This window comes from Mrakia frigida (assembly GCF_051309035.1).
Source record: "Mrakia frigida strain ATCC 22029 unplaced genomic scaffold BDY24scaffold_31, whole genome shotgun sequence".
Taxonomy (NCBI): Eukaryota; Fungi; Basidiomycota; class Tremellomycetes; order Cystofilobasidiales; family Mrakiaceae; genus Mrakia; species Mrakia frigida.
Genome location: NW_027481250.1, coordinates 359,132 through 377,206, shown reverse-complemented (window position 1 = coordinate 377,206; position 18,075 = coordinate 359,132). Strand labels below are relative to the sequence as shown.

At 55.3% G+C, this 18,075-nt stretch overlaps 6 protein-coding genes across 6 annotated transcripts; 2 read left to right on the top strand and 4 right to left on the bottom strand.

Moving 5' to 3' along the window:
• Positions 1-3,504: 3,504 nt before the first annotated feature.
• BDY24DRAFT_399192 (uncharacterized protein) lies at positions 3,505-5,486 on the bottom strand. The gene is made up of 4 exons (XM_076641794.1): positions 5,214-5,486; positions 4,649-5,017; positions 4,112-4,408; positions 3,505-3,964 (listed from the first exon to the last, which is right to left on the bottom strand). Exons 1-4 carry the CDS (start codon positions 5,472-5,474, stop codon positions 3,947-3,949), a joined length of 945 nt encoding a protein of 314 aa, XP_076493908.1. The 5' UTR covers positions 5,475-5,486; the 3' UTR covers positions 3,505-3,946.
• A 242-nt stretch (positions 5,487-5,728) lies between these two features.
• On the top strand, positions 5,729-7,611 carry BDY24DRAFT_399189 (uncharacterized protein). The gene is made up of 5 exons (XM_076641793.1): positions 5,729-5,825; positions 5,898-6,150; positions 6,260-6,475; positions 6,540-7,315; positions 7,478-7,611. Exons 1-5 carry the CDS (start codon positions 5,741-5,743, stop codon positions 7,594-7,596), a joined length of 1,449 nt encoding a protein of 482 aa, XP_076493907.1. The 5' UTR covers positions 5,729-5,740; the 3' UTR covers positions 7,597-7,611.
• A 129-nt stretch (positions 7,612-7,740) lies between these two features.
• Positions 7,741-10,088, bottom strand: PRE9 (proteasome core particle subunit alpha 3). Its single transcript, XM_076641792.1, has 9 exons — positions 10,036-10,088; positions 9,953-9,968; positions 9,833-9,874; positions 9,338-9,533; positions 8,699-8,846; positions 8,595-8,613; positions 8,340-8,472; positions 8,097-8,215; positions 7,741-7,959 (listed from the first exon to the last, which is right to left on the bottom strand). Exons 1-9 carry the CDS (start codon positions 10,036-10,038, stop codon positions 7,778-7,780), a joined length of 858 nt encoding a protein of 285 aa, XP_076493906.1. The 5' UTR covers positions 10,039-10,088; the 3' UTR covers positions 7,741-7,777.
• Positions 10,089-10,349: 261 nt separating this feature from the next.
• On the bottom strand, positions 10,350-11,001 carry BDY24DRAFT_399181 (uncharacterized protein). The gene has a single exon (XM_076641791.1). It carries the CDS (start codon positions 10,951-10,953, stop codon positions 10,414-10,416), a length of 540 nt encoding a protein of 179 aa, XP_076493905.1. The 5' UTR covers positions 10,954-11,001; the 3' UTR covers positions 10,350-10,413.
• Positions 11,002-12,170: 1,169 nt separating this feature from the next.
• On the bottom strand, positions 12,171-13,366 carry GOT1 (Got1p). Its single transcript, XM_076641790.1, has 6 exons — positions 13,303-13,366; positions 13,127-13,218; positions 12,845-12,970; positions 12,703-12,755; positions 12,499-12,580; positions 12,171-12,413 (listed from the first exon to the last, which is right to left on the bottom strand). Exons 1-6 carry the CDS (start codon positions 13,322-13,324, stop codon positions 12,375-12,377), a joined length of 414 nt encoding a protein of 137 aa, XP_076493904.1. The 5' UTR covers positions 13,325-13,366; the 3' UTR covers positions 12,171-12,374.
• A 131-nt stretch (positions 13,367-13,497) lies between these two features.
• Positions 13,498-17,147, top strand: BDY24DRAFT_173705 (uncharacterized protein). Its single transcript, XM_076636273.1, has 5 exons — positions 13,498-13,686; positions 13,766-13,900; positions 13,996-14,898; positions 14,967-16,425; positions 16,527-17,147. Exons 1-5 carry the CDS (start codon positions 13,670-13,672, stop codon positions 17,058-17,060), a joined length of 3,048 nt encoding a protein of 1,015 aa, XP_076493903.1. The 5' UTR covers positions 13,498-13,669; the 3' UTR covers positions 17,061-17,147.
• The last annotated feature ends 928 nt before the right edge of the window (positions 17,148-18,075 follow it).

The window sequence follows — 18,075 nt, the reverse complement described above, 5'->3', positions numbered from 1 at the left end:
TTCACCTCCGCTCCCGTCCTCGCCGTCTTCGATCCCTCGCTACCACTCCTCCTTCAGACGGACTCCTCCGACTTCGCCATCGCTGGAGTTCTCTCTCAACTCTCACCGTCGAACAACTTTCCTCATCCCATCGCCTTCCACTCTCGAAAACTCAACCCCGCCGAACTCAACCACGAAATCCACGACAAGGAAATGCTCGCCATCGTGGAATGCCTCCGGGAATGGAGACAGTACTGCAAAGGCCATCCTTCCAAGATCACCATTCACTTGGATCACGAAGCTCTCCAGTACTTCAACTCCTCGAAGGTCCTCACTCGTCGTCAAGCTCGCTGGTGCGAACTCCTTGGAAACTTCAAATTCACCATCGTCTACAAGCCTGGATCGAAGATGGAGCTTCCCGACGCTCTCTCTAGACAACAGGGACTTTCGGAAGGGACTAAAGCTTATCAGCAAGCTCCTCAACGGGTCCTCAAGCCAGGTCAACTCGTCGTCGACGCGTCGCTCCCTCCTCTTCTCCGTCCCTCCTCCACCATCTCGTCGGTCCACCTCAACATCTCAGCAGGGTCACAACCTTTTCGCAGGTCTTCCCGAACAACTCTATCTCAACCTCGCCCCTCGTCCTCAGAAACTCCGTCGTCCTCGCTCCCTCGTCCTCTCCCTCGGCAAACCCCCTCGAAACCTCCTCAGAAACCTCGTAGTCCTCGTACTCCTCGTCCTCTCCTTCGTCCACCACCACCAAGCGCTCCTCACCTGGAGACGCCATCCCTCGAACCACCTCAGGTCCTCGTACCTCCTCCTCAGGCCGATCTGGATCCCGACCTTGTCGGCCGCATCCAACGCGCAACTCTACTCGATCCCGCGTTACTCAGAATTGGACAGCTTCTTCGCCATCCAACCCTTCCCCTCGACTACCAAACATACAGAACCCTCCAAGGATACTCCCTTCATCCTACCCTCGACCTCATCCTCTTTGATTCCCTCGTTCGAGTTCCAGACGATCATCAGCTTCGCCTCGACATCGTTCACTCCTGCCATGGAACCATCCTCGCTGGTCACCTCGGTCGAACCAAGACTCACGAACTCCTCCGTCGATCTTTCATCTTCCCCAAGGACTCTGACTTCGTTCAGATCTACGTCAACGGATGCGACGCTTTCGTTCGAAACAAGTCGACGCGTCGCAAACCCTTCAGTCTTCTACAACCCATTCCTCCTCCCACAGCTCCTTGGCTTCAAATCACTATGGATGGAATTGTCAAACTATCTCTCTCAAATGGATTCGACTGCATCCAGGTCTTCGTCAATCGATTCTCCAAGTCCGTCGTTTGCGTCCCTTACAAGGAGGACGGATTCGAGGCGCCGGATCTAGCTCGAATGTACCTTGACCACGTCGTCTCCCTCTACGGTCTTCAAACCGATGTCATCTCGGATCGAGGAAGCACTTTCATGTCTTCCTTCCTCACCAACTTCCTCTCCCTCCTCGGTGTTCGTCCTCACTTCACCACCGATCCTCGAGGAAACGGCCAGACGGAAAGGGCAAACCAAGCCGCTGAAACCTACCTTCGCATCTTCTGCAACTACTACCAGGATAACTGGAGTACCGTTCTTCCCACCGGAGTCTTCGCACTCAACAACTCTCGCTCAGCTACAACTCTCGAAACGCCTTTCTTCGCGTCGAGAGGCTGGCATCCCCTCGCTCCCTCGGACTTTCCACTCACTTCCCTCTCCCACAACCCCGCTGCCAACGCCGAACTCACCGCTCTATCCACTCTCCACTCCGACATTCACGACTCCATCCTCCAAGCCCAGGAACTCCAGAAGAAGTACTTCGATCGGAAAGCTCGTTCTCCAACGAAGCTCGACGAAGAAGGCAACGAGATGGACCTCTTTCAAGAAGGAGATCACATCTGGCTCAGCTCTCAAAACGTCACCACCGCTCGACCCTCTTTCAAACTCGAGACCTCGGTCCTTTCAAGATCGTTCGGAAACTCTCGTCCATCACCTTCGTCCTCGATCTTCCACCCACCCTCCGAATCCATCCCGTCTTCCACGTCTCCCTTCTTCAACCCTACTCTCCTGGCCACCCAAACCAACAGCAAGACCCCGCTCCTCTCATTGAGTTAAACTCCGAAGAAGCGTTCATCCCCGAGCGGATCGTGGACCACGAACGACGCGACGACGGCATGTACTTTCTTTCCATTGGGAGGGCTATCGCGATCACGACGACACTTGGGAGCCAGCTCACGGCCTCAAGAAACTTCGAGTCCTCAACAACTACCTCCGTCTTCATCCTGAAGCTCGTCGTTAATTTTCTTAGACGCTCGAGAGACCTTCGCGTCTTATCAGGGGGCATCTGTCAGGGAATGACCCTTGCTCCTTCCCTTCCCCTTACTAGCTCTCTACCTCTTCCCTATACTTACCTTTCACTATCTTTACTCTTCTCTCTTTCTCTCGTGTTCTCTCAGGCGTTCCTTAAGAAGCTGAGCCCGGTCGCTCGACGCGTCGCGTCTCTCTCTCAACTCGACCGAGCCTTGCTCGGCCTCCTTTCTCTACCTTCACTTCTCTCTCTTCCTTCTAGCTCATTCTATTGCTTTCTACACGTTTCTAGTTACTGTTTACTGCCCGAGCTCTTGGGTTTCGATGCCCGAGCCCGAACCCTCTCGTTTCCTATAAAAGGAGGCCTTCTGCCTCCTCTCCCTTGACCTCTATCTTGACACACCTTTGGATTCACACCTCCTTCTCTTCTCGCAAGCACCTGATAGTCCCACGAACCATCTGCTGATCCCTCCTGAACTCTCGAGACCTCTCTCTACGCTCAATCCTCACATGTTGTTGGGTTGATGGTTTTCGGTGTTGGCCTCGACGCTGTATGAAAGTTAGGGCGGAGTAGTTTCTGAGAGCTGATTCCAACGGTTGGAAGATGCCTTTTTAGTTTCCTGAGGGAGCGGAAGGGCTGGGTTGGTTGGGTTGAGTTGGGAACGACGGTTGAAGTTGAGGTTCAGAGTGGGACGTGACTTGAAAGGGGAGGGGTGGGTTTTCTACTTGAAAGTGGGATTGAGCCGGTTGTAATTTTTGATATTAGAGTTGTATAGTACCTTTTATGATTTGTGTTGTTGAACGGATGATCTGGTGGGTTCTGTTGGAACTAGAGGGGCCGATGGATGAGAAGGAGGTTGAGGAGGCGACCCGAGTGGGCTTTATGGAAGTCAGGGCGGAGTAGTTTCTGAGAGTTGAATCTAGACGGTGAGGGTTGTTAGTCTAGACTGTAAGCTGGGCGAGTTGGTCTGAGGAGTTGGTGGTGTCTGTTTCTTGAACGGGGTGGAGAACTGCGCCCTGTGGAGTGCTCTTTGGAGGCTGTCGGGGTGATAATTTGCTTGGAGGCTCCTGTTGAGGCTGAGGGAGTGTTTCATGTTTGAGTATCTATGATTTCCAGTTGCTGTGTCAATTTCTACTTTGAACGGTGGTGCGGTTGCTGAGAACAAGGGTTGAGTTGGTTGAACAAGGGAGACGGGTTGAACGAGGAGGAGGGAAGCTAGACGGCTGTTCTCTATGAAACGTAGGGCGGAGTAGTTTCTGAGAGCTGCTCTTTACTCTTGCATAGTAGATGCGTTGCTGGGCGGTTTAAACGAAGAGTTAGCTGCCGTCGTTCTCTCACAGTGGCTGCCGAAAGTTGAGAAAAGGGAGGGAGGGAAGAGAGGGCGGCTGGAATTTCCTCCCCCACTTGACTCTCCGTCGATGTCTTGACACTATCGTCCCTTTCTCTTTCCGCCTCCGTCCCCTCCGAGATCGTTTAGAAGTAGCAAGTAGCATGCCATCGATCGATCGGATCCAACAGAGTGACCCTTCCCTCCACTATCCCAATCGAAGCGAAGCGATGCGTGTCGAACGAGGCAGCCGTCGAGTTGAAGCCAAATCGCGTCCATACGAGTCAAAGGATTGTTGGTGGGAGTCAGGTTCGATTCCGGTTCTAGTGAAGCGAGAGGGAGAGAAGAAGAAGAACAGAGTGGACGTGTCAGCGCCTCGCCGTTCCGACCCCAAAACCGTTCCTCGGAACAAGAGTTGAAGCTTCTCCCAAGGCAACGAGAAAAGCATCACAACGAGAGGAAAAACTCACCTTTAGAATGACAACCCTCTTGTCTTCCCTCCGCTTCCGCTTGTCCCTCATTTTCTCCCATCCCTTCTGCATCTTCACACACTCCTCGTCATTGACCCGCCAGGTCGGGGAAAGCCAGCCCTTCTTTACATCTCTTCTGAGGCTCAGCCAGGCTGACCGTTCTACAGCGCTGGCGAAGACGGTTCTGGAAGCAGGGTCGGCGAAGTGGGCTGCGGTTGGCGTGTAGAGATAGGGATCAGAGGAGAAGGTGTAGGGCGTTGGAGGTGTGGATTCGACGGGTGAGATGTCGGGTGGAGTCTGAGTATGATGGAGGAGGAGGAGGAGGAAGAGGAAGAAGAGGAGAGGGGAGGGGAGGAGAGACGACGCGTCAGTTTCCCTCGCTCCTTCTGTTCGTGGGACGTCAAAAGCTCGGCCCCTCCACCTCTTCCTTGATGTGAAGTTGATAGAGATACCGCTTCCCTCTACCTCTTCACCTCTTCCTCTCTAACTCCTCCTCCTCCGTAGTAGCGTTCAGCAGAAGATCTGGGAAAGACTCACCCTCTGCCACTCCCATCCCTTCTTCATCTTCACCTCGAACGCATCCCCATCCTCCCAAACCGCCGGCTTCTTGGCTTTCGTTCTCACCGCATGGACGAGCCACTTCCACTGCTGGCGGTCGTCGTCGTCGGCGAAGACGGTTCTGGATTCGGGAGCGGCGAAGTGGGCGAGGGTTGGACGGGCGGAAGGGTTGAATGGGTTGGATCTGGGAATGCTGGGTCTGGCACTGAGGGAGATTCTAGTTGGGAAGGAGGAGAGGACGGGGGTTGGTTGATGTTGGGAAGGGAGGGCGGAAGGGGAGGGCGGGAGGGTTGAGGACGAAGGAGAAGAGAGAGAGGAAGGGGATGAAGCGGCGAAAGGGTTGGTAGACTGAGGATATATGAGCGAGGAAGTAGTTCGATTAGTTCAGTATTACGACGAGGTTTGGGGAGGGAAAAGGGAGGAGGGACGGCGAGGAGAGAAAAGCAAGAGAAAGAGAGTCGAGCTCAGCTTCTTCCCTCCCTTCCTTCCCTTCATTTCGATCCCTTCGGTCCACCCAACGTCGCTCCAAAGTTACCAGACTCACCTTATATCCATCCGAGTCCATTTCTGAGAGGTCCACATCCGATGGTGAAGCCATACTCCTCGGAGTCGCTGTCGAAGTCGAGGTCGAATGCTCCTCCTCCTTCTCCTTCCGCCGAAACGTCGTCGACGTCGACGCTCGTCCCGTTTCCAAGCTGCTGAGCTCTCTCCTCGTCGATATCCCGAAAGCAGATGGAAAGGAAGGGAGCGTTGGTGTGGTCGGAAGACGAAGCGATCTGGCGAGAAGAGCAGGGAGCGAGAGCATCGATGGTGGTCGTTGGGGGGAAGGGAGGAAAGGTGAGCTCGAACGGACTCGCTTTGTAGGTGCTTGTAGGGTTAATATTTTCCGCAAAGTCATTGAGATTTAGTGAAGAGCCTGAGATTCACCCTTCTAGACGCATGCTCAATATATATATATATTGTGCGACTCGCATCGGTTGCCCGTGACGACCGTCTGGGCTGAGCTCGCAGAGTCGTTCCTTCCCTGCCCCTGCTCCTGCTCCTCCTCTCTCCCTCCAACCCCCTCCGCCCATGGCTTCCCCGTCTTCTGAATCTCTGCGCTCTTGGCTCGAGTCCAACGGCACCTTCATCCATCCTTCCCTAGAGATCAAGCAAGGCGAGTCTCGTGTCGCACCGTCTTCCCTCGAACGTCCGGAGAGCTCACCTTCTTCCTCTCTTCGATTCGCAGACCCTACATTCGGCCTCTCAACCTGGACTACTTCTTCGCTACCCGCAGAGACCACCGTCATCTCTCTTCCCTTTAGCTTGGCGGTCACTCCTGAGCTTGCAGAGCGTTCTATCCTCGCTCTTCTGTCCGGAGAAGGAAAGGAGGAATCGGACTCGAGTTGGAGGGAAGCCGTCGCTTCGTTGGAGGAGAGGGTCAAGGTGCTGGTCTACTTGGTTATGCATTGGATAATAGAGGATGAGACGTCGTCGATAGAGTGAGTTCATTTGTTTCGAAGGGAGGAGGAAGGAGAGGAGGACGACCGTGAGGGGAAGAAGGGGTCGAAACGTCAAGCTCACAACTTTCTCCTTCCTCCCTCGTCTCAGCTCCTCCTCCCCTTATCTCGCCCACTACACCTACCTCCGTTCTCTCCCTTCTCCCTCCGATCTTCTTACGCCTCTGTACTTCACCGCGACCGAACGAGAACTCCTGCAGGGCACGAGCGTCTACGGAGCTGCGAACGAGATGGAAACGACGTGGAAGGCTGATTTCGAGAGGGTTGGCAAGGTTCTCCGGCTGAGTGAGAAGCACGGATTCACTTGGTGCGTTCCTCTACATCTTCGAGTGTTGCTTAGAGGTCGTAACTGATCACTCATCTCCAAATAGGCCTCGCTACCTCCTCGCGTCGACCTACCTCTCGTCTCGAGCTTTTCCTTCCCGCCTTCTCATCCTTCCACCTCCCACCGCCTCGATACCGACAACATCTGAGACAGGAGCGGCACCAGCACCAGCACCAGGTCCTTCTCATCCTATCCTCCTTCCAGGAATCGACATCCTCAACCATCTCCCTCTCCATCCCGTCTCGTGGATCTCGTCTCCTCTCCCTTCTTCTTCGTCCACCACCAACAGCTCTTCAGGAATCATCTCCGTTCACCTTCCTTCTCCCACCGCTGCCTCCTCCCAAATCTTCAACAATTACGGAGCCAAACCCAACGACGAACTCCTCCTCGCGTACGGATTCGTCCTTCCCTCCCTCCCTTACGACACCTCGCCTCTGCTCCTCTCCTCGAACGGAATTCCACCCTCCGTAAGCCAAGAGCTGAAGGAAGGGCTAGGAGTGGACGTCGGCAAACGTTTTCTGGTCGGAAGGGACGGAGTGATCGAGGTGGGAGGAGAGCTCAGGGTCGGTGTGCGATGGTTGGTTGCGGACGAGGAGGAGAAGGAGGTGATGAGAAGGTGGGCTACTGAGGAGAAGGACGGAGGAGGAACAGGCTGGTGGGAGAGGGAAGTGGGAGGGGAGAACGAGATGAACGTGGTGGAGCTGTTGGGGGAGATGGTCGGTGGGAGGCTGAGAGCTTTGAGGGCGGGTGGGGTTGTAGAGGAGGGCAAGGAAGGAGAGGTGAGGGAAGAGGTAATGAGGATTTGTGGAATCTATAGACAAGGTGAGTCTGGGCCTGCGTTTGTCTCGAGTGAAGGAGCGTTCGGAGTGGGAGGGAGAGAACGACGCGTCGTCTCGTCGATTCCTTCAAGTCGCGTCTTTATATCGAGCAAGCGAATGCTGACCCTGATTACTTCTTCCTTCATTTCTGGTTGGTACTGAGCAGGTCAGATCGAAATCCTGGAGGCTTCTGAGCAGTGGTTGGAGGGAGAGAGGGACCGCGTCGCTGAGAAGTACGGCTTCGATTTGGACGAGGAGGAAGAGGAAGGGGAGGAGGATCAATGAGTTTCCCAACTTCAGTAGCTGATTTGTTGAGAGTTGGCTTAAAGGTGGTGGCTCTCTTGCGGAAAACGTGAAAGTGCAGCTAAGCGTTCGTTCGACGCGTCGACTCCTCCTCCCCCTTCTCGCTCTTTCTTCGAACGCAGACGATTTCAAACCGAAAGCGTCATCCTCGTCTAGTCTACCGCTAAGTCGACATAGCAACGTCTCCACTCGATCCTCCTCCACTTCCCGCTCCAGCTCCGACGGTGTCCTCCTTCGTTCCACCAAGCTCCAGCTTCTGCAGAAGAGCGTCCACCTCGGTAGGGGCGAAGATCTTGGGCACTGGACGGGAGGTGGTAGAGGAGAGAGTGAGGGTGGCGAGTTCGACTGCAGAAGGAAAGGGGGGAGAAAGGAAAGAAGGGAGGGGAAAGGGAAGAAAGTCAGTTCAGATTCGACGCGAGAAGCGAGATGAGGCCAATGGGAGCGAAGCAAAAATGATAAGAAGGCTAAGAACGAGTACGCACGTTTCTCGGAACCCAACTTTGTCGAATCCATCGTCTTGGACATAACCTTCAAACACAACTCGGTCGCCTCCTCGATGTTCATCGTCTCCTTGTAGTCCTGCTTCAGCAACGAGGTGGCACTGGAACGAGAGAACGACAGAACGAGGAGGCTGTCAGTCTCGAGTTGATCGCTTAGTCGCTCATCCCATTCGAGAGAAAGACCAGTGGGAGGCGAGAGGAAGGAAGACGAAGGGATGGACTCACGTTCCGTTGTTCGATCCGATGGCAGTCGCCTTCCAACCCGAGTAGTTCCCTGATGGATCAGACTGGTAGAGTTGGAACTTGTAGAGATCGTCGTATCCGATGTAGAGAAGCGAGACTCCGAAGGGACGAAGACCTGGTTGCAAGCGAAGAGGAGGAGAGCGAAGGAAAGAAGGTCAGCTCAGCTCTCGCCTCGTCTCGTCGTTGTCTGGGGCCTGTGCCGGTCCAACAACAGCGAAGGAATCGAGCTAGACTCACCTCCGTGTTGTGTGTAACCCTGGATGAGTGAGCGAAGGAAGGAGAGGTCAGCATCACGCTCCTCGAGTCGAACAGGGAGAGTGAACGAGACGAGCTGAACTGACCTGCTTCAGATCGGCCAACCTCTGAACGAGCATCTCCACGGGCATGTCCTCGTTGTACGACAGCAGATGGTTCTGAGCTGCTGTTCGAGCGTAGTTGACGAGAGAGTTGGAGTCGGACGTTATGCCTGCTACTCCTCCCAGGACGTTACTGCAAGAAGGAGAAGGAGAAGAAGGAAGGAGGAAGCGGTCAGCTCGACCGTTCGAGAAAGTGCGGTCAGGGAGGAGGTGGTTTGGGAGTAGGAGCTGGGAAAATATGATTCTGTAGTAGTGATGGTGATGGGGATGAAGCGAGGATGGCGGTGAGACGTCGATGAAAGGAGGAAGAGGAGATGGTGGGTGCGTCGAGGTGGAGGCGAAGGAAAGGGCGTTGTCAAGAGATGAGCATTGTCGACCGCCTGCTGCTCCTCCTGAGCCCCGAAGACTCCATCGGTATCGGGAGCCATCCTTTGTGCTTCTCGGATACAGAAGCACGAGCTGTTGCCATCACTTGAGCACCGCAGAGGGCGGGATGACTCGAGCTCGCCCTCCTTGCTCGAGCTCAACTTCCTTCGACCTCTGTCCTTCCTTCCTCTCACCCGTAGCGCACGCCAAAGTTCCCCGATCCACCAGAGTCTACCCTAAAAGGTGAAGCCGACTCACTTGTTCAACAAGAAGATCTTCTCCCCTCCTGCTGCCCAGGCTGAATCTCCTCCTCCCTCTCCTCCTCCTCCCTTGGAGAGCGACAGGTCGAGGAGCTTTCCGGTGACCTTCTTCTCGGCTGCGATGACAACTCCGTCCGTGGCGAGGATGGCGATAACGGAAGCAGCGTTGTTGATTGCCTCCATGGCGTACTCAACTGAGAAGAAGAGGAGAAAGAAAGAGAGAAGGAGGGAAGGTCAGGACGAGGTGAGGTGAGGTCGAAGCGATGGAAGGAGGTTGCAGCGGTCAAGTCATCGTTTGCTCAAGTCCATAGAGACGCAAGGACCTTCTGCGTGTATATATCCGAGCCTCGTCAAACGCGAGAGACCGGCCAGCGAGGTCGAGCTCGTCGAAACAAGGAAGCCTTCTTCGTCGAGCTCGCCCATCTCCACATCCACCTTCGCTCCGATCGATTCCATCGACTTCAGCCCCAGCGGATAACGGAATGTAAATCACTCTGATAGAGTCTTCCCTCTGGCGAGAAGATGGTAGTCCTACCTGAGGAAGGGAGAAACGAGAGGAGAGTCAGCTTGAAAGGAGGAAGAGGGAAGGAAGGGAAGGAGGAGCGAGACGAACTGTCGTATCGTCGAGCCTGTAGGGAACGAAGGACAAGTCAGTTTTCGAGGATGAATGGAAGCGGAGAGGGAGATTGTACTCACCATGTTGAGAGTTTGAAAGAAGGAGAAAAAGGTGAAGGGAGAGAAGGAGAGATGATGGGAGTTTGGTCGAGCTGAGCGAGATCGAAGCGTCGCGCTGGAGAGGAAGGAGTCCGTCGTCAAGAAGGCTCCTTGCTCCTTTCGGACTCAAATTTGTGCGGGATCCGTTTGGGGAGTTGGAGAGAGCTCTCTAAAGAGAACTATGTGAGCTGCTCAAAATTCTCGTCCTACAGAACTGCTGGAGGGTCACGATTCAAACTCCGATTGGCCTTCCTCCCTTTCCTCCCTCTTCGCCTTTCGCTCCCAACCACGACTTCGTCCTTTCTCAAGATCTGATCAAAACCACCCCTGCTTCGCTACATACCTACTCGCCTGCCTACGCTATCTCAGACGTGAGTTCGAACAGCAAAACAGGGCGGGCGAGAACGCAGAAAAGCTCGAGGGCTGACCTTCCGCCTCCCTCGGCCTCTTCCCAATCCCGCCCTCTTTCTCCTTCACCAGCTCTGCTCCTCCCTTTCGTCTCCCTCGCGCTGCTCCTCCGATACCAGTTCTCTTCCGCTTACGACTAATCTGAAAGGGATGGTCATCGGGAGGTGTCAGCGACGGACGGTTTGAGAGAGGAGGAGACGGCGAGCTGGCTTTCTCGCCTTCCCTTCCCTCCACGCCTCTCTCCTTTTCTGGTCTCGATCTTGTCCCACCTATCTTCTTCTTCTTTGGCTCTCCTCCCCATCCTCCTTTGGCTCCGCTTGTATGGGCAATGGAACGAAGAAGGAAGATGGAGCGAGACGATCTTCCACCTCGCTCCACTCCCTCCCCTTCTTCCTCCCTCGTAGGCTCGTCCTGGTCCTCCTTCTCTCCTCCTCTTCTTCCCCTCCCTTGCGTCTTTCCCTCTCCCTCTATCCACTCTCCTCCACTTTCCATCCTCCCCCGTCCATTCCATCTACCTCTCCTCCAAACCCACGAGGCTCTCGACGACTCGTCTCCCCTTTCGATTCCGAGGCTTCATCTAGACGCGCTTTTGACTTTCCTTCATCAGCGTATCGAGATTTTGTTTCGCTTCGTCGGGGATATTGCCTAGGGGGACTATCTCAGCGACGACGAATGGAGCAACCTCCCCCTTGTCAAGGCCGCGCCTCCTCTCTTCTTCCTCGTTTTTTTCAAGAGTCCAAGCCTCTCTTTCTCTCTGCCCATCTCTCACTCTCTTGTCTCTTCGCAAGAGGGGAAGAGCTGGGCAGGGCGATCGAGAGCTTTGGGAACTCTTGGATGAAAAGAGGTCGAGCGAGGGGAGGACGCGCAGTCGGCGCGTCCCACGTCGTCTCCATTTCGTTTCTTCCACTCCGCTTCTATGCTAGACCATCTTGACAAGCTCTTTCTCTAAGCGTCCGAGGTAGAGTGCTCTCGAAGTTCCTCTGGAACGCGCTTCCCGGGAGCGTCTTTCGCCTCGACGCTGTGCAGAGGTTGACTACAAACACGTCGACGGTAGGGGGACGCAGCGTCTGTTCTTCTGGTCGTCCTTTTCCCTGGGATCTAATTAGCTCTCTTCCTTTTCGCCTCCCCATGTGAGGAGGAGGCGAAGGGAGCGAGAGCTCTCCAGATCTCCGAGAAAAGCGTCAAGAAGCCGAGACACGTCTTCAACATCATCTCTCTGCTTTCGTTCAGTCCATCACTCTTCTGCCTCCTTCTCTATCCCGGATGTAGAACCGCTCTGATGCTTTTGGAAGCGTTCATCAGTTCAGAGCGATTGGGCTCGCTCCGGCGGAAGAGATTCGAAGAAGAGGATCGGAAACAGGAAGGAGATTTTGAACGAGCATTCAAGAAGTCAGGAACACCGATCGTTTGCTGAGCTTTGTTGACCTGTTGCTTGTCCGTTTGCCCCTTAATACATAGTTGACATCCAAATCTATCGAGCCTAAATCGGAAAGCGAGAGCGAGCGACGTCCTTCACCGACGCGTCTGCTCCCTCTTCGCCCTTTCCGCTCAGGGTTTGAGGGACCGGCTTCAGTCGAGCGATTCTCATTCCGAGGTCTGCTCGTCCCATCAGAGAACAACTAGTGTGGTGCTCGTGAGATCGTGAAACAGCCAAATCGTCTTGGTCGCTGCCGTCTTCCGCTCCCTTTCACGCCTCGTTCAAATCAGAAAGCGAAACGCATTGTACAAATCAATCAAGGAAAGGTTAGGTAGTGGGTAGGGGTAGTAGTAAATGCTATCTCTCGTCTCGTTCTCGTCTATAGGTGTGTGCTCGAAACCCCGGAAAGCCCCCTCGTCCGTCCCTGTCCTCCCTCCGAAAGAAGAGAGAGCTCGTCGTTCCTTTACGAGCTCGACCCTGCTGCTTGCGGTGAGCTTCACACCGCTGAACGGACTCCTACTACTCGGTCGACGGCCTGTAGAACGAAGATAAGGAAAAAGCGAGCGTTAGTGGAGGGAGGCGACGGAGGGAGGGAGGGAAGGGAGGAAAGAGGGACTCACTCCTCGAATGTACGGTAGCGACAGGAAGGTTCCGATGATGGGGAGTTGACGCATGAAGTTGAGAATGACTGGGAAGAAGTCTCTGTTGGGTGGTAGAGGTGGTGGTTGAGTTCGAGAGAGGAGAGAAGCAGGAGGGGAGGAAGACGGGTGAGCTCGAGGAAGGAGGGAAGGGAGGCGAGACGAGACGAGCGACGAAGGACGAACCCGAAGAGGTTCAGGAATCCAAAGGCCTCGATACACATTCCCACGAAGGGCCACTATGGAAAGTGAAGGATTGCACGCTCGGTCAGCCTGATGGACGTGGATGCGACGTGGAAGATAGAGGGATGGAAGGGTTGAGACTGACCTTGCAGAAGACGAGAATGATTCCTCCAAAGAAGCAGATGGTTCCTCTCAGTTTTTGTTTACGAGAAAAGAACAGGAACGTCTTCTGAGGTCCGATGATGAGCGTCAGACCCGCCAGGAAGAGGATCTGGAAGGGAGGAGGAAGAAGGGAAGGAAGGGAGGGAAAGGAAGGAGGTTGGAGGTCAGCTTCGGTTCCCTTCCTTCCAAGCTCACGACGGAACGAGAAGAGTCTGCGAGCCTGGATTTTTGAGCGGGAAGGAGGAAGATATAGGTGTGAACTCACGTTTCCCAGAGCGAGAAGAGCTCCATCGAAGAACATGACCACTCCGAGCATCATAAAGAGCACTCCGAACGACGTGAGACCAACTCCAATTTCTGAATGGACGAGCGACAGAGAGAAGGGACCGTCAGCTTCATAGCCAGGTTTGTTTTCGCTGCATGGGAGGCGTCTGTACTGACTCTGCAGATCTGTGAGCCACATTATAGAGTTGAGTTGAGGATGGAGTGAGGGAGGGAGTGATGGTTGGGAGGAAGGGAAGGAGATGGAGCTCGTCTCGAAAGGTCGCCCTTTTTCTCAGGAGAAAGAGAGTTGATCTCCAACGACCAACACGCTCACTTTACTAGGAAATCCTCATCTATTACATCCTCGCCTCCCCCCCTTCTCCCTACTAGGAATCCCGCCGTCCCCTTCTCTACTGCTCCCCGTCTTCCCTCCCGCCACGCAGGCTGTCGCCCCTCTCCTCCCTCCCTCGCTCCCTTGCCTTCGATTTCCTGAGGTTCCATCCGGAAGGGTTGATCGATCTCACTCGAGAATCTTCTTTACAAGATGATGAACAAACTGAGGCAAGTTCATCCTTCCTTTAATACCTGGTAGAAGAAGTTCAGATTGAATCGAAGCTGACCTCTTTTGTTCCTTCTTCAGGAAGAAGCCGTCGTCGAATCGATCTCTTGACAAGGCTTCAAAGGAAGACGCTCCAGCTACTCCTCCTCCTAATAGACAACCCTTGGACTACCACCTTCCAGACTCCAACTTTAGATCTTCCCTCATCCTACCAGAGTCAGTAACGAGCAAACAACTCTCCCGCTTTCCTCCCTTCGCAGACCACTCCAGAGCTCACCTCTCTCTTCTTTTCTTCTCTTCTCGTTTCCCAGTCTCGGTCGTCGATTCTCTCTCCTCGCTCGAGCCAACCAGCCCGAACTCGTCAAGGCCAAACTCGCAGAACTGAGAGCTACCGGAGGAGTGCTTTCAAAGGAGGAGGAGGACCTCGTCCTCGAAGAGCTCAACCAGCTCGGCCAGGCTTCGACCTCGACAACCGACGAGGTCGTCCACTCTCCGTCCCATCGGAGTTTGTTTGGAGCCTCCAACAGAGACGTAGAGAACATGAGGAAGGCCAGTAGCAGAGGCTTGACTCCTTCGCCTAGTGGGGAAATCGGAGGCAAGAGCAGGAGAAGGCTAGTGAACGGAGGAGGCAAGGAGAGGACGTCGACGTTGGCCGAGCTCGTTAGCTCAAAGGAGGAGGATCCCTCTGCTTCTTCCCTTCAGCCCTCGGCAACTTCACCCATCGAATCAACTCTCCTCCCATCACCTCCTTTCGTCTCCACCATCGACGAATCGACGCTCGAGCAACCTCCTCCACCACCGTCCTCCTCGACTTCCATCCACGACGACGACGACACCGTTCTTCCCTCCGCCTCCTCCCGTCGAAAATCCCTCCTCGACTCCCTCTCACCCGAACAGATGAAACGAGTCAGCTCCACCCTCGCTCAACTCGAACAATCCTTCTTCAACTCCCCTCTCTCCATCAACGGGACGGTCATCAACGGTCTTCCTTCCCAGGAGGAGCTCTCGACGGCGAGCTCCAGGCTCCCAACTACAGAGGACGAGGAAAGAGGAGGAGGAGCTGGATCGATCAAGATGACTCCTGGGAAGCCTAGATCGTCGTCGAACGCGTCGTCGATGGCTTCAGTAGTGACGAACGGAGGAGGGAAGGGCGGGCATCGAGCAGCGAGGAGCGGGTCGATATCAGCGAGTGAAGGACGGCTCACGGGTTACATGTGAGCTTCTATTCCCTTTCGTTGGTTTCAGAGAGTGCTTTTCTATACTGACATCGATTTTGTTGCAGCCCTGGAATGCCTCGACCCATCACTCCTCAGAGTCGCGCTGGCTCTTCGACATCCTCGACTCCCCGCTTCTCAGCTCCCTCCCAGATCGCCACCTCCACCATCTCCCCTCTCTCCCCCACCAGTCCATCCGAACACCTTCGATCTCCCTCCCTCACTCCCTCCCGTCGATTCGACCCTTCCGCCTCCTCATCCTCCACTCAAAATCGATTCGAGTCCTACGCGTCCTCCTCTCTCTCCTCCCGTCGACTGTCGGACGATTCGGACCTCCTCCCCCACGAACTCGACCAGGCCTCTTCTCCAGTCGTCCTTCCCTCCTCCTTCGAATCAAGTCGAACCCTCATGAGCGCCATGGATGCTCAGGCGTCGTCGGGATCGGTTTCGGACGGACAAGTCGCGTCGGATTCCCTCAGCCTTCTCAGCAGGACTCGTCGGTCGTTAGCTCCTTCGCCTGAGCCTCCCACGTCCTCCTCGTCTTCGCCCGTCCTGGCTGCCAACGGACCGCATCGATCTCCTCTCTCGTCCATCCACCCCGAATCGCTACGAGAGGAATCGGAAGGAGAGGAGGACGACCTCGAATCGGAAGGTCCCATCTCGTCAGCCCTCGACTCGTCCGTCTCCCTCGTCCCAACCGAGAGTGGTCAAGGTTCCTCCCTCGCCCTCGGACTCGACGACAGCAGCCGAACTTCCTCCTCGTACGGAAACCAGGTCCACACGACGCTCGGCTTCTCAGCTTTCCACTCGGACGAACGAGAGGAGTACCTCGACTCATCAAGACGGTCCTCCTCCCTCATCCCCGACGCTACCTCACCCATCTCCCCGATCTACCCCACCTCCTCCACGTCGGAGCATCGAACTTCTTCCCAGTCTCAGTTCAGATATCCTCCTCCCTCGACTTCTTCGATGGCCATTCACGGACACGACACGATGCGATTCTCGACCGTCTCTGGACCTCTCTCATCTTTCCAATCCTCTTCCTTCGAGGATCGTCCTCCCTCCTCCTCCTTCTCTCCACCTCCTACTCAGCCTCAAGATCTCCACCCTCTCCATCAAAGCATCTACCTCTCGAACCCCGAAACCGGAATCAACGCGTCGAGGGACTCTCTCGAATCGATCTCCTCCGGTGGATCGAGTTTCCACGACGAGATGGTCGATAGTCTGGTTGGAACGGGAGAGATGGATCGAGGGTTGAGCGTGCTGGTGGACAACGGTCGTCGAGTGGATTGGGATCAGTTGGAGAGTTCTTCGAAGGACAAGAGGGACGGAGGGGAAGATCTGAGGATCTTGGGAGGGTTGACGATGGAGGATGTGGTTGCGATTCAGGAGAGGCTGGTGAAGGATCGGGTCGGAGGAGTGAAGGGTGAGTGGGTCGGTGGAGTGGGACTGGGTGGAGCTGGATTGCTGTTGGGGGCTGAGCCTGTGGAGGTCAAGGTTGAGAGGGAGGAAGGGCAGGAGGTTTGGGTGAGTCCCGTCTCTCTCTCTCTCTTCCCCTCGCAAGCCCGAGCTGATCCAGCCTCCGGCGTGTCGCTGACTCCTATCCCATGCTCTTCTCTTTAAATCAGTCTCGCCCACCCTCGGATCTTGGTCTCCTTCGCTCTCACTCCTCGAATCTCGCCATTTCCGAAGCTTCCTCCCTCCCTCGTTCAGCTCCCTCCTCAACAGCAGGATCCGAGTACTCCGAGACCTTCCCTCAAACCAACGGCCATCCCGCTCCTTCTCTCGCCACGAGCCATCGATCCTACGCCTCTACCTCCGCCCAAGGAGTCGGATACCACCGTCCTCGTCCCGCTCCCTCTCCCTCCCCAGCTTCGTCTTCCTCATCGCCCCAGCCAACGGAGAATCTACTCGTTCCGACGACTCCTCAACAACTGAACCGACCTGTCACTCCTACCACTCCCAAGGACAACCAGCTCACGCCTTCGACGCCCACGAACGCAAAGTTCTCGAGCTCGACGCCGAGCACTCCATTGGGGAGAGGCGAGCTCATGGACCCGGATTTCATCTCGGATTATCGAGCGAAGATCGAAGCTGCTGATAAGACGATCAGGGAGCTGAAGAGTGAGTTCTTTGGCGACGCGTCTCCTTTCCTCGACTGAGGTTACGCTCGACGCGACGCTGAGCTCTGCGTCTCTTCTTCTTCCTTCTTCTCCCACCATCCCAGAGTCTCCCTCGATGCCCAAGATGGGAATCAGGTCTCGAACCAAGTCGATCAAGAGGATGCCAAAGAACCAGATCTCGAGTCCTCAACTTATCTCGACCACCGCTCGGCTCAACACGACGGACCTTCCTTTGGACCTTCAAACTCAGTCGCTCGGAAACTCGACAGGAAGCTCGGTCTCTCAACGTCTTCGGAATATGGGAGGAGGAGGCAAGTCCAGCAGGGAGCGACCCGAGAGTCCACCTCCTCTTCCAACCTCGTCGCGGTCGGCTCCTCGATCTCCTGCCCAGCAGCAACCAGCCTTCTTCTCACGTCCCTCCCTCGACCAGGTCGTCCATCAGGCTTCGCAGGACCGACCAGCCTTCGTCTTCCCCAATCGAGCAGCATCGCCATCTCCCTCCCCAGCCCCTCCCGTTCCTCACAAAATCGGCAAGGCCAAACGAAGCTTCCTCGGTCTTCTTCGTTCGAGGAAGAGTTCAGACGTCGTCACCCACCCACCCACCTCCTCGAACAACACCAAAACCCGACCTTCACCTCCCTTCTCACCTCAGCAATCCCAACCACCCGTCGTCGACATCTCCCACTCTTCGATGGATCGTCAAGACCGAACTCCTACCTTCCCTCCATCGCCCTTCGATAACAGCGACCGATCCGTTCGAGATCCCACCCTCAGTCACACCCCTGGATCACGAGAGGAAGGATCCATCCACGCCTTCTACGACGCAGCAGAGAAGCTCGGGATTGATCCAGCAGAGGTCAACCAGCTCCTGCAACGGTCGACGTCGACGACGGCCAGGAAGTACTCCTCCATCCGATCCAACTCCATCAGCAACTCCATCGACTTGACGAGTCCTTCTCTCACGAGAGCTCCTTCGAAGAGGAGTGTTGTCGGTGGGATCCCAGAAGCCGTCGCAGAGGAGGATCACCAGCGTCCCCTTCGAGTCGTCTCCGTC